This window comes from Phyllostomus hastatus, unplaced genomic scaffold (genome assembly GCF_019186645.2).
Source record: "Phyllostomus hastatus isolate PE091 unplaced genomic scaffold, TTU_PhHast_1.1 phas_scaffold_501, whole genome shotgun sequence".
Lineage (NCBI taxonomy): Eukaryota > Metazoa > Chordata > Mammalia > Chiroptera > Phyllostomidae > Phyllostomus > Phyllostomus hastatus.
In genome coordinates this window covers 2865086-2878797 of record NW_025334033.1, presented here as the reverse complement: position 1 = coordinate 2878797, position 13712 = coordinate 2865086, and the positions used below count along the sequence as shown (strand labels likewise).

General features: G+C 45.5%; 1 protein-coding gene across 1 annotated transcript in view; it reads left to right on the top strand.

Annotated features, from left to right (window-relative positions):
* Nucleotides 1-2937: 2937 nt before the first annotated feature.
* The window catches only part of RYR3 (ryanodine receptor 3), a 504534-nt gene continuing 493759 nt past the window's right edge, over nucleotides 2938-13712 (top strand). Inside the window, exon 1 of the mRNA XM_045822230.1 lies at nucleotides 2938-3031. Coding sequence (XP_045678186.1) covers nucleotides 2981-3031 — 51 coding nt within the window. The 5' untranslated portion in view covers nucleotides 2938-2980. The remainder of the gene's footprint in view (nucleotides 3032-13712) is intronic.

Sequence of the window (13712 nt, the reverse complement as noted above, 5' to 3'; positions counted from 1 at the left end):
GGGCTGGGGAGTAGGCTGGGATGGGAGTAAAAGGCAGAAAACTGAACTTGAACAATTAAAATAAAAAATATAAAATAAAACAAACAGAAAAGACTAATTGGTTTGGGGAGACATTCAGTTTTGAATCTGATATTTTTCACTTTGCTGTCTTAGAAACAAAAATTTTTTTTTTGCAGTGAAAAAGTAGTGAAAAGTACTAGGCTTGGAGTTGGGCAATCCAGGTTTGAATGCCAGCTGTGTCACTTACCAGAGATATAAAGTTAGACAAGTAACACAGTCCTAGCTCATTCTCTTCTAGACTTGATGGTAGAAGTAATAACAAAACTTATACCAGAGCCCAATGTCTCAAATAAATCTCTCTGTCTACCTGTGTACCTACCTACCTACCTTACCTTAGTTTCTTTTCTTTCCACTCTTTCTTTCAACTACTCCTGAGGACAAGGACTTTAGCTCTCACATTCAATGCTATATCTACAGACCTAAATAAGTTAAACCCTAAGGTGGTGGAGTAATCAAGCATCATCACTGGTGAATTTTTTTGGAAAGCTTATAAAATGGGAGTGGGTTTCACATAGAGGGAAATGTGCTACTTTCCCCAAACTATAGGCTAAAACTTTAGACTAAGAAACTATAGGCTGAGCACCAGAATAAACCGTAGACTGAGTAATGAAACAGCTCACTTTTGAGTACACTGAAGGAATGCATCAATCCCCAGGAACCCTAGTGGGTGCACTAATACCGTCACAGCCGTCCTTTCCCACTTCCTTTTGTGGTGGGGCTGTTTGACTGATAAAGCTGGTGGCGTCTTACCTCAAGTATCTGGATTTAAACAAAGAATGTAAAAAAAGAGTTATTTGTAGTCTCCTCATGAACAACAAATTTGGACTGTAAAGTGGTATCTTTAGGTAGGCTATTTACCTATTAAATAATCAAAAACAAAAGTTTGAAAGTTAACCCAAGAAGGTATGCCAAAAGTGTGTCATATCATAGTTTAGTTATGATTAGCACTTTGGATGGGATAATAGAGATTCAAAAAAAATCTTAAAGGACCATGTATAGACAAGAAATTACAATCGGAAGAAGTACTTTTAAAAGCTTGTATTTAAGTACTTAAATATGCCCCAAGTGAGGAAGACTTGACTTTAGTGGTTCACATGGGAGAGAAAAAAAAAACAACCCTAGAAATTCTAGTTAAATGCAAATGTGTCATTGGTGCTGCCCTATAGTCATCTAATTCTAGGCTGCCTGTACAGACTGCAAAACAAGGCGGAGAGCACTATGATGCAAGAGAAGACGAGCAACAGGGCCACTTCTAAGGCCATCGAGGAGGATGTAGGTGCTGAAAACCGTGCTGCAGGGGGTGGTGTGGGGAAGAGGAATCTTTAGCCAAAGGAAGACTAGGAAGACACGTCTCAGTGGAGAGCGTGACAGGTGCCCTGCAGTGTGCTGGGTGCGCAGGGCTGCCGTGTGCGGAGAAGGCTTGACTTACTCTAGGCAGGCTTCAGAAGAGAACCAAGGGCCGAAGTGCACACTCTAGAAGGAAGCATTTGGGTAAAATACAAGAAAAAAATTTTTTTTCTTCACATTTCTGATGTCCATAGAAAATGCGGGGCTGGAGCTCAGGGAAGAGGTCTCAAGGAAGGAGAGAGGGAGGAAGGGAGGGAGGGAGGGAGGGAGAGAGAGAGAGAGAGAGAGAGAGAGAGAGAGAGAGAGAGAGAGAGAGAGAGAGACTGGTCTTCTTCCACAAGGAAACTATGAAATTGTGAAATTGGTTGGGGTGTCCAGTGTTCTTTGCTACCATCAACCTGGAATTGTCGCCCACACATCTTCTGGGTTTCTCTTCACCCAAGGTTTCCATCTCTTCCCAAGGCTCCCTTCCTGGCCAGCAGACAGAAGAGGGCACCCTGTACTACCAGCTTTAGCAAGGACCAATCCGACAGCCTTCAAACCCAGGAAAACGACCTAAGGATGGTCGGGATGTCAGCAGCCCAAGGACATGGAAAGGGTCTCACTGTATACACTCCCTTTTATCCCTCTTACTGTCCACAGAGCTGGCACGCTAAACCGTAGAGTAAGTTTAAACGAGGGGTAGGCAGAGAGAGAAGACTCTGATGCCACCTGACCTCCGAATTGCAGGTGGAATGAATGGGGAGCCCCGGAAACCTCCTAAGGTGCAAAGAAAAGTTACTCTGCCCAGGAACAATGGACAATCAAGGGGTTTGGTGAAATGTGCTGACTGATGTTGAATGGGGAAGGGGCGCCTTTAAGGTGCAGAAAGGGCTATCTAGAGAGTAGCAAACTTTGTTACGAATGGAGAGCACCCTCACTGTACCCTTTTCTCCTTGCCTCTCAGCAAACCACAGGCGCACCCCTCTCCGCCTTCGAAGGCACTCGGGTCAGAACAAGGCATTCGAGTTCAATACACACGCACACGCATGCACACGAGGGCAAAGTGGGCAAAGCAAGAGGGTTGGTACCTAGTCTTGGTGCGCTGGAGCTAAGCAACTAGCCTTTGTGGATAAGGAGCAGGGTAGGGGGCACCCTCTCATCGCCGCGGGCTGCGCGCCTCCGCTGAGTGCGCAGCACGGTGAGGTGCGGTACGGTGCGGTGGGGAGGGAGGTCCATCGGCCCGCGTCCGGTTCCCCACGCCGCCCCGCCCGCACCCCGCGCCTACCGCTGCGCTTGCCGCCGGGCCCACGGCCCCCACGCTCTTGGCTGGGGCGAGAGGTGAGAGGGGTAGGCGGGCTGCTTGGTTGGCGTTGGCGCTCTGCAGTGCAGTGAAGTGTAAGCCCAGCTCCCTATATGGTCGGGGATTAGCTCGGCGCTGCTGAGCTGAGCCAGGAGCCCGAGGAGGAGGGGGGAAAGGAGGAGGAGGAGGAGGAGGAGGAGAGAAGAGCGCAGCAGCAGCCAGCGCACGCCGAGCGGCTACCAGGAAAGCAGAGGCGCGGGAGGCTGGGGCAGCACCGACGCCTCGGGAGCCATGGCCGAAGGGGGAGAAGGCGGCGAGGACGAGATCCAGTTCCTGCGGACTGTGAGTCTCCGCTGCGGGGCCAGGCGGCGGGCAGGTGGGGAGGAGCGCGGAGCTGGGCGAGGAGAGGCTGCGCTGCGCGCCGCGGTGCCGGGTGCCCTGAGCGTTTTCCGAGCCCATGGGCTGCAGAGGTGGACCAGCCACCCACCGCGAGGTCGCCAGGGGCTGTGTGGGAAGGGGCTCCACCTGACTGCCCCTTTTTCCCCTACCGCAATCCCCATCCCAGACTTCCACCTCTACCTCTCTCCTGGCAACTTGCTACTTGATCTGAAACCTTGGATGCCCAAACTTCCACTCGGGGCTTTCTCGTGTTTGCCCTGACCCAGAGGATCAGAAGTGCAAGATATCGCCCCAGAGTTGGCCTGCTTCGTCACCCCCAGCACTACACCCCAACCTCCTGCCTTGGAGGCTCCCCCACGCACTTGGGGAACCGCTAGAGGAACCTGAGGGGCAGGGGCGAGCCTGGGGAGCTGATCTGGAGAAGTGGGTGCAGGCGCTCAGTCCCAGTCGCGCAAGGAAATTCACCCAGCGCTGCCCCTCGCACCTTAAGCCCCAAGTGCCCAACTGCTGCTAAACGTTACTTGACTGCTTGAGTTTAAGAGCCGTGGCTTCTGCTGCTAGCTCCTTCAAGCCCTGCAGGACAGGGAAACCCCAGTCTGTGGCTCCGCGTCACTCAGGTCCCCTCCCTGGCATCCGAGGGAGCTGCTCTGCCCCACATTTTAGGGGAAGTGGCAGTGGTGGGGGGAGGTAGTGTCTGTTGTAGCCACATCGACCTTGTCCTTTGGGTTAATGAAAAGCCTTTGGTGATGGGCGATAACCAGGATGAGTGGGGGGCGTTGAGGTGCACCTCAGCTCTGATTTCAGCCAGGTGACCTTGAGCAAATCGCATAATCCACCCTTCTTAGTCTCAATTTCCTCATGTGTAAAATGGAGAAAATAAAGCCAGCGTTTCAGGATGATAAGGATTAAATGAGATAGTGAATGTCATAATGTTTTGTAAACTGTAAATTGCTCTATAAGTGTTAGGTCCTTTTATATGCGCTGTCTAGCTCTCAGAAATTAGAATGAAATTCTTTCTCTTTCTCTCCCTCTCTTCTTTTTATGTACCCTTCTGTCCTGGTCTCTGAAGATAATAACTTAGCTCTTGTCCATCTTTTGGGCCATTCCTTCTTTTTCTTGAAGTGCTTCCTTACAATTCCTTTCAGTTTCTCTTCCAAACATGAGTCCTCTGTCAGGGCTGGGACTTGGGTCTGCTTCAGGAGATACAGTGGGACCCACCACCCTTCTGATATTACAGAATTAGCTACCTGGTCGGCAGACCCAGGCCCATACTCCTCTCTTGAAGTGCACCCAGGACGGTTTGCAGCCCTTTTATGGTAAAGCCGCCAGTTTCCCACAAAGCCCCGTGGAATTCTGAGGCTTTCCTTTAACGGGCTTATTGGATGGGTGGCAGCTCAGGTACTCCCTACCCTATGCCCTCCTCAATCATTCATTTCTTGTGCTTATTATTAGTGATCTTCTAGGCATTATTGATTGAAAAAAATCCCTCCTTCTGGATAGGGTCAGTGTTAAATAGATGGCCTAGAGGGTCAAGGCAAAGCCCTGGTTTTCTCAGATCCCAATCCCACATGTTTCTCTTGGCTCCTGTGGCCACCTCCCCAGTGTTTCTTCTCCATGGGGCTGTGTCGCTGGCTTTCAGATACCTGTCAGATACCAAGGTTTCCTGTGTGGCAGTGGTTCTTAAATTGTGTGTGTCTTGGGTATCCTGCTCCAGAGATCAGAGTGGGTGGGCTCCTCTGAAGGCCGATCCACGGCCCCCTGTGGTATTCAAGGGCCAATGTTAGGACCCCTGTTACAGATGGACTGCATGACAGTTATGGCTTCCAGGGAAAGCTGGAGGTAACCATGGGGTGAGTGACTCCAAGTGTGACATTTCTGATTCTTTTTTCTTCTAGTAATCACCTTAAGTATTGTTAAGATGTGATCCTCTGTAACCCTGGAAAACAGCTTAACTTCTTCATCTTTGGCTTATTGAAGAGAAATAGGATTATTGCGAGAAAATAGGTGATGAAACTGAGGCACAGGAAATCAAGTGGCTTGGCCATGGTTGCCCAATGAGTTACTGATAATCAATTATAGCGTTAAATCAAATTCCCACTACAGCCTGCCATTGAGCATTATTTCAGAGGTTACAGTCATAAAGTTACCAAAATGAAAACTGCTGCTTTCTGGATTCCGACACTCGCCTTTGGTATCCATGAACAGAACCAAATTATCTCTTTGAACCCAATCACCAGAAGTTTTGGTCTGCACACAATTTTGTCTTTATCTTTCTGTTTTTAGCCAATTCGGGAATGACAGGGCTGTGCTAGCAGAGGAATTTCCTCACCTCTGAGTATGCCTGGGTTTGAAAAGATATTTCAGTTTGAATTCCTCCATTTACCCATACCTTGGCATTTGTTTCTTTCCCAGAACAGTATCTTCTAAAGCATTTTTGGTCATATGTTAGTCACATAATGCCTCCTCACCTTCTGGACCAGAAGGTGGTTGATATGATGATGGACTGGAATCCTATCTTTGCAACCGTGAACTTCACAGGATTGCCGTTCTGGAGAGCCCAGGCTTTTAAACCTATTTTTTTTTAAACACACCATGGAATAGCACTCGTGTCAAGGGTCCTCATCAAATTATGGTGGTTATGGTGTGCTGTTTATTATGATAGTGACAAAACTGAAAGCACCTAGAACTATCAATGACATGAAATGGGCAAGAGTTATTGCAGGAATGACTATAAAGTGTGTGTGGTGAGGCTTCAGACACATGCTAAGTGTTAGTGTTCATCTTGGTTGCATCTTTTGATACATTCGAAGCCCACCTTCTCCTAGGGAGCAGGCTGGACACAAGGGATTTGGAAGTGGAAGCAGATTTGCATCTTAACTAAATGCTCCTGTACTCCAAACCTTAAATGGATTCCTCCCTACTGGTGGGATGGGTAAAACTACACATCTTCTCCTGGTCTTTTGAAATCACAGGCAGTCATTTAAGTCAATGAGAGAGAGTCAGCCAGACAGATGGACCTGAGACTTTTCTTTAAGGCTAGAATTTTCCCTCCCACTGCTGCTGGCAGTGGCATCAACCTCCCTTCCAATTGCTCTTGCTGACGTAGCCAGTGTCACTGACGCGGCTCTGAAGCTGCTCAGAAGCAGATAAACCTGCCAGCCACCGATCTGAAAGCAAGAAGTTACAGTGAGAAGAGTGACAATTACTCTATCTCCAGACAGTTGGTGGAGCTGGCGCCGCATCACACTTTGAGAGTGCCAGGCAGAAGATGTTTTCTCCCCCAGCTTTTTTCCTGAGACTATAGTATCCATTTAAAAAGAAAGAAAGAAAAGTCTCCAAGCCTCAGCTTCTTGTTTTTAATACACCATGCCTTCTCCTTGCAAACCCCTCTCCACCACAAAGTTAATTGAAACAGAACTCAAAGGGAGGTAGACATTTGTTTCTATTAATTTCCCATTAAAGGTTGGTCTTAGATGCCTAATTTAGTCCTTCTGGTAGAAAGTTGTCCTCCTCCATCTAAATTTGCAGCTCTCAAGGGACAAGAGAAGGCCCTCTGGCTGAGAATCAAGACCACCCCCATGGTCTTGGGTACCTCCCTACAGCCTGCCCAGGACACATCCTTGCATTGGAGCTGCAGCACTAATGTGAGCTCACGTCCTTCCAGAGCACATTGTCCCAGGTTGGGGTGACAGTGAACTTTCACTTGGTGGTTTACAGATTACTGCTTGCTTCTTCACTCAGCAGAGTCCATTTACATAACAGCTGCGTGATGACAGTGTCATGCTTTTGATAGCTGCTCCTCAAGGAGGCAGGGGGAGGAGGTGAACACGAGTGACTTCTTCCTTCTTCCTTCAGGGACAGTGGCTCAGGGTGACACTGGGTGACAGTAAGGGAGGGAGTGCTGGAAGGCAGGCCCCATATACCCAGGGGTATGGTTTTGGAGAGCCATCCTGGGCTGTCCTGGTGAATTAGGTTTGATGGTTAAAATGAGAACACTCACTGTTTCCACATTCTGAGCCTCCCAACATCACTTCATGCCCTTCTCAGACTCTGCCAAAGAGCTTGCTCTTTGCCTTCAGAGAGCTCATCTTATTAAAGATCTGTAGCTGGGCACCCAATATCTCCTCCTTTCTAGGGACATTCCCTGGTGGATGGGAGAAAAAAGGTAGATCCTCACAAAGAAATTAACTAACTTGTGCCAGGAAGGCTGCATCAGCACTTGGTATGTGGGGGTTGGGGGTGGGGAAGTGGCTCATACCTGTAAGGCACTGATTACCTATGGTCATTGGTTGTCCTAGGGGATTTTAAGCTGCTGAGCTCCTGGTGAAGGTGAAAGCAGTGATGGTGACTGTGAACTTGGAAATATTTGGAATGTGGAATGTGTTGTAGCTCAGTGTGAGAGGAGTGAGGCCATGAACAGGTTTGCAGTTGAAGTAGGTATGTCTGATGTCTGTGAATTTCTTTTTTTTAGTGCTAATATGATTGTGAAGTGGAACGAGGACACTTCAGGGAAATACATTCTTTAAAACAATTCTTTATTCATTTTCCAATATTGATTTAGAGGGGAAAATATTTCTCTGGTTCCTTAGGGTTGATCTGAAGATTAAAAATGTTGAAGAAGAAAGGGCGAGAGGATTTTATTTGGAAAGCAAAATACTCTGAAGACTGGTTTCGAAGGACTTGTATTTAAATGGGCCTTATTATGTCTGTGTTTATTTGCCTCCTTATTTGCTTCTTTTGTCATCATTCTTTTTTACTTGTTCCTGGGAAGGACATTTTATCTCATAATTTAATTTTTCCTTTACCTTACTACTTAAAGAGATTTTAGTTTGGAAGCTACTGGTTTCCTCGCTTCTAACTGACTTGGCATCGTCCCGAGTGATTTGTACCAATCTCTCCTGTACGCCCTGGAGGTCTCATGTCTCCAGAAACTAATACTTTTTAGTTCATTTCCCATAGTTCCACATCCATACAAATCCTCCTAAATTACCTCTATCTTTAAGGTACCCATAATACAAGATTTATCTAGTAGGAGTGGAATGATGTAATTAAAAATTGAACTTAGAGGCAAGAATTCTTATTTCTAGCCTTAGTTCACTGTGACCTTGAACGAATCACTTTAGAAAATTGAGGTTTCGTTTGCCCCACAGTGTGGAGATAGAACCTGCTTCAACAACCTCACAGAGGTATGGTGAGAGGCAGCGGTAATTTCGATAATACCTCAAATGAGAGAAGAGGGTGTGTTTTGTGGGGTTTTAGCCTGTGTTTCTGCTGCACTAGGAGACAACCCGACTTGTGACTGCGTCTTGTGGAAACACAACGTTCTCTGCTACAGGTTCTCGCCTTCATCTCAGAGTTGTCAGTTCGTCTCCAATGTTGTATATCTACAGCCTCAATATATCTATCTGGGAAACTGCTTGACTAAAGCAATTGCCAACTTTTGTTAAGTGATTTGACTAAAAGACTTGATTGAGAAGGCAAATCAGATGGTGCAATAATCTTCAAGAGGCCAGGTAGGTCTTCAGGATTCCAGACACCAAACAAAGCAATCAGTTGCTACTGTTCTTGTTGTTATCATTGTTACTATTTTGTCTTCCTATAAAACAACCGAAGCAGTTCTTTCCCGTAAGACCACATTTTCTTTTTAAATCCCATATCTCTTCCTTTCAAAGCCATCCCTCCCAAAGCCTTCCTCCCATTTCTTTTATGAGCCCATTCTTCCTTTACCCTAGAGAATTGGGACCAGCTTCCCTGTAAACCAACATTGCTTTTCTGCCCAGGGATTTTGCGGCTTCAGTTACGTCTGTTTAGGGAGTCCAGGCCTTTGAAAAGTTCCTGTGGGCTGCAGCTGGATGAAGCAGATGCTTTGGTGGCGGGAGCCCAGCCAATGCTGAGGCTGCAGGGCACCACTTCTCCCCAGGGAGCCATGTCCTGTTTTCAGGGCTTTGGACTGGCACCTCCTCAGCCATCCTCTTGGTTGTAAGTCAGTGGGGTATTTTAGGGACAAAGACATTTCCAGCCACTGCAGTTTCCCTTGCTCCAGTGAGTTTTGCCATCATAGCACCTCTTCAATTCAGAGCAAGGGAAGAAAAAATGCTGGCACCTTAGCCCTGACCCTGCTACAGGGATGGGCCTCGTGAGGTGCCAACAATATTATTTTTTTCCTCCTTATGTCATTTCTGATTCCTGATTGTTAGAAAACAAAGTTCAGAAATGGCTCGGAGACTGATGATGCAGTATTCAAAAATAAAAGAGCTGTGCCTCCTCTCCTCACATGCTCTTCCTCCACCTCCAGCTCAGAGCACATTGCTGACTCCGCAGCAGTGTGCTGGGCTCTTGTCCTTTTAGGTGAGACACAGCCTTACAGGTAGGAGACACTGAGGCACCAGACTGTGTTTTGTTTGTTTGGTTTTTATTTTCATTCACCTTCCACCTCCTTAGATGGTGGACTTTTCATTGAATTCAGGTTTTGTCTACTTTAAGAGGTCTTATTTTTATTGGAGTCAGTGCCCCAAAAGAGGCCATCCTATGAGCCATCCTTTTGGGGTGACAGCAGCTTGCTGCTGCTTACTTTAAGAGTGTAAAGGAGACAGGACAGAGCTCTGGAGGCAGAGTTCCTGCTGTCTGCAGAATCCTACTGGCCACCCACAGTTCTCCTACCAAGTTTAGCTTATTATTTAATGCTATGGAACCAATCAGGGGGTGAGCAAGGCAGCACAGGGGACCAACTGAAAGAAGGTGAAGGAATTAGTCAAAGAACATATAAGAAGTACCCACAGACATCGACAACGGTGTGGGGATTGACTATGGAAGTGGGGAGTGGGCTGGGGAGGCCAAGGAGGGAAAACTGGGACAAATGTAATAGCATATACAATAAAAAAAAATCTGGGTTTGTACTGATGTCAATGTGACCCACGTACAGAAGCTATCATTCTTGTTAGTCTTCCTTTGGGGTAAGGCACTGACACAGGAAATTTTTTCTTTGAAAACACCAAAATGCAAAATTGTTTGCCTGGTGGGTACCATCAATGATTACCATCATTAACAAGGAAGCAGAACCAGTTCCTGAGGGAACAGCAACTGAACTGGTGAAAGATAATAGCACTTGGGGGTCCTGCTGAGAGGGGCAAACCTAAATGAGCTCTGCATGGTTCTTGGAGAACCCTGGGTGGGCAGAAGAAGCATCAGGCAGAGAAGTCTGAATTCTGGGGGTGGAGCCACAGAGATTCCATCTTTGTCTATTTATGAACTTTGATCAGAGGAGCAGAATCCTCGAGCTACAGAGAAGGAAAAGTGGCCAACTCATTACAGGCACTGGGAAGAGCTCTATTTGCAACCAGGACTGGTGCTCATAAATACTTTTAGATAATTCAGAATCAGAGACAACATTAGAAAAAGAAAGTTTCAGATTTTTATAAGATGAGGTGACTCTACATCAACATGAGAACTAAGGTGCAGCCTTCCTGAAGTAGAAAACTGTTTGAGCAACAAAACTCCACTATCAGTTATCATATTTGTTGATATGTTACTCATCATATCCCAAGCAAATGATCCAGGATCCCTGAAACCAACTTAGCGCAATTCCTACTGAAAAAAAAAATGAGAGAGAGAGAGAGAGAGAATGCTAAGAAGACCTGTGTATCTCCCAACACAGCAAATAAGAAAGGATCTTATTGGAAGGTACAGGCTTCTCAGCAGACCAGTGACAGAGCCTGTTATTTATTCTTAGATAATTTCACAGTTGAGTTCTCTAATGTGCCAGAGCAGGAGAGCTCAGCAGTGGGAGACCACAGGAAGAAATGGAAAGTTCTACATCAATGGTACAGAAATGTCCACAATGCAGGAAGTATTGATTAGAACTGCTGCACTCTGAGCCATGGACAGATCCACTCTGTAATAATGCTGGGGTCCTTAGAGAGATCCCATTGACCTCCACTCCACATTGAACCAAAAGCTGAATTCCAAGAAGTCACGTCAAAATAAGGAGGAGTGTGCGCCCCTCATAAACCCTTCATCTCTATCATTCAGGACATATGGCTATGGTTCTTCACTTTAGCAGTGCTTCATTTCCAGGTCATCCTCTCTTCTGTCCAGGCTGGCTAGAAAAGTGGAGACCAAGAGTAAGTCATAGTGATGTCTTGAACAAATCTCATTTCTTTGCAAGTGGCATTTTAGGAAGAAAAGCATAACAGGGAACATACCACTCAAGCAGGTAAAACTCAGTTAAAGTGTTTGCTCTATTTAATGGCATTCCTATGGCTAAATGCCTGTAGGATTGTCTGTTTATTCCTGAGTTTTAGTTTATCCATTTATAAATCATACAATGATGATTATATCTCATAGATGCCTTGAAAAGAGGAGTGAAGAGTCTCCGAGTCTTTTCCAGGAGAACTAGGTGTGTGTGTGTGTGTGTGTGTATAAGCTTGGAATAAAAGTTGTTTAGTTTCCCTTTTGCCTGAAAAAGTTGCTATCAACCTGAATGGACTCCAAATTCCTAGGTACCTGTAGATCAAAGAGCTCACAAACTTAAACACTTTGGGGGCCAGGCAGGTAACTGAGTGTGTGAATAGGCCATTTTTCCTCCCCACAAAGAGAAGTGGGCCTGGTCTACACATTCAAATGAAATTCCTAAACACTGCCAGCCAAGCAAGACGCATCTGCAGCAGAATTCTAAGCTGCCTGCCAGTTTGCAGCCTTGGACGAAGCCTCAGAGTCTGTGTGAGTGAATGCGCTCCCTAGAATGCATGAATATTTTTATGAGTAGGATCAGGCTCACAATACACATCAAGGTCCTTGGATGAAAATGTCAACCTAAATGACAATATAGCATTAATCGTAGTGTATAAGAGAGACATAGGCAGAAAGATGAATAGGTTTAATAAATGATAGACTTGATCATCAAAATCAATTCAGATTGTGCTAGCTTTTAAACACCCTTTAAAATGATCATATCACTATAGATACCATGAAATTTAAAGTACGCAGAGTATCCATTCAACATTTATTGACCAACTTCCCTATGCCTGGGCCTGACCAAGTCACCAAGAGTATTGTATGGGTGAGTAAGACATCTTAACATTGAAATCCTCCACTGGCTGAGGGTCAAAAGGGACCTCACTCTTGTTTTGAGGTAGCCAGGACATTAGTCACTTCAGATGAATTTGTAACAATTAATTTAAATTTGTCAAACTCCTATGGCATAAGAATCATCTTATTAAAATGTGTGACCTTGGGGACACTCATTAACTTCTTTGCCTGTTTCCTCATGTGTTAAATGAGAGTAATAATATTGCCTTTCTCAAAGGGTGGTTGTAGGTATCCAATGAGTTAATCCACATAAAAGTGCTTGGAAGAGTGCCCGGCATATAGTAAGTCCTCAATAAATATGTATTAGCTATTAATATTCTCTCAACAAACAGTGTAAACATTGACATTAGTCACACTAGCTACTCCAAATGTCATTGCACATTCATTTTATAGTTGAAGAGTACAAAGGGACAATACCCTGTCATTATCCCGTGGTCTTGATTCCTGACATTCTGCTTAATGTTAACGAAACCAGGCTTGTGAATGGCAATGAGTCTGGAATGGACATGGCCTCACGAGCATAGGCTGATAGGTCGGTTCTCGGCGGGCCTACTTTGCAAAGCCTCTTGATGGAAATACTAATTGACTTTCCCTCTAGCAATTTTTGATTACCCACATTGATGGATGGGCAACATGATTCAGAGAATCCTGTAGACAAGCAGCTCATTGTCCTTGGTTTGGGAGACTTTTTTTTTTCCACCCATGTTTTAAATATGGAAATTTGCCTTACTGGGCATTATCTGTATTTTCAGTTCCCACTATAAAGATCTGGCCATGCACCTTCTCTGATCTATTCTCATGTCTGTGCATATGAAACATGAACCTAAGGTAAAGCTTTAGTGCCCATCCTCTGAAGGCCTTGCAGTGGGCAATGGCCCAAGCTTCTTATTCTTACCCCTCCTGTCTATCAAACATTATTCTCATTTTTTCTTCCTGATTTCCATGGAATTAAGCTGAATAGTGTTGGTTATTTACTCACTATTAAGGATTTTCCCTTCCCTGAATGAGAGTAAATGTTTACCTAATTAGAATACTCTGCTCCTTGAAGAGTGACAGGTATATAGGGTGTCTAGGTACATGGGCAGGCTAATGGCGCCTTGTTTTTCATTAAGTCACATCACTCTAATTGGCTCTTCATTTTCACTCATAAAGCTGGTCTCAATCACCGAATGCTTAATTGGGCTAAGTAGATGGGAAATTTCATTAAAAAAATTAAATTGAGATTTCCCTAAATGAGAGAGAATGGGTGGGGTTTTGATTTCTTTAAAAGAGAGAGAGAGAGAGCCCTGGCTGGTATAGCTCAGTGGATTGAGTGTGGGCTGCGAACCAAAGGGTCACTGGTTCAATTCCCAGTCAGGGCACACACCTGGGTTGCAGGCCATGTCCCCAGTGCGGGCCACTGGAGAGGCAACCACAGACTGATGTTTCTCTCCCTCTCTTTCTCCCTCCCCCTCTCTCTAAAAATAAATAAAGAAAATAAAATATTTTTTAGAGAGAGAGAGATTTCTTTTTGTGTCAAATCTGGGTGTTTCATTAA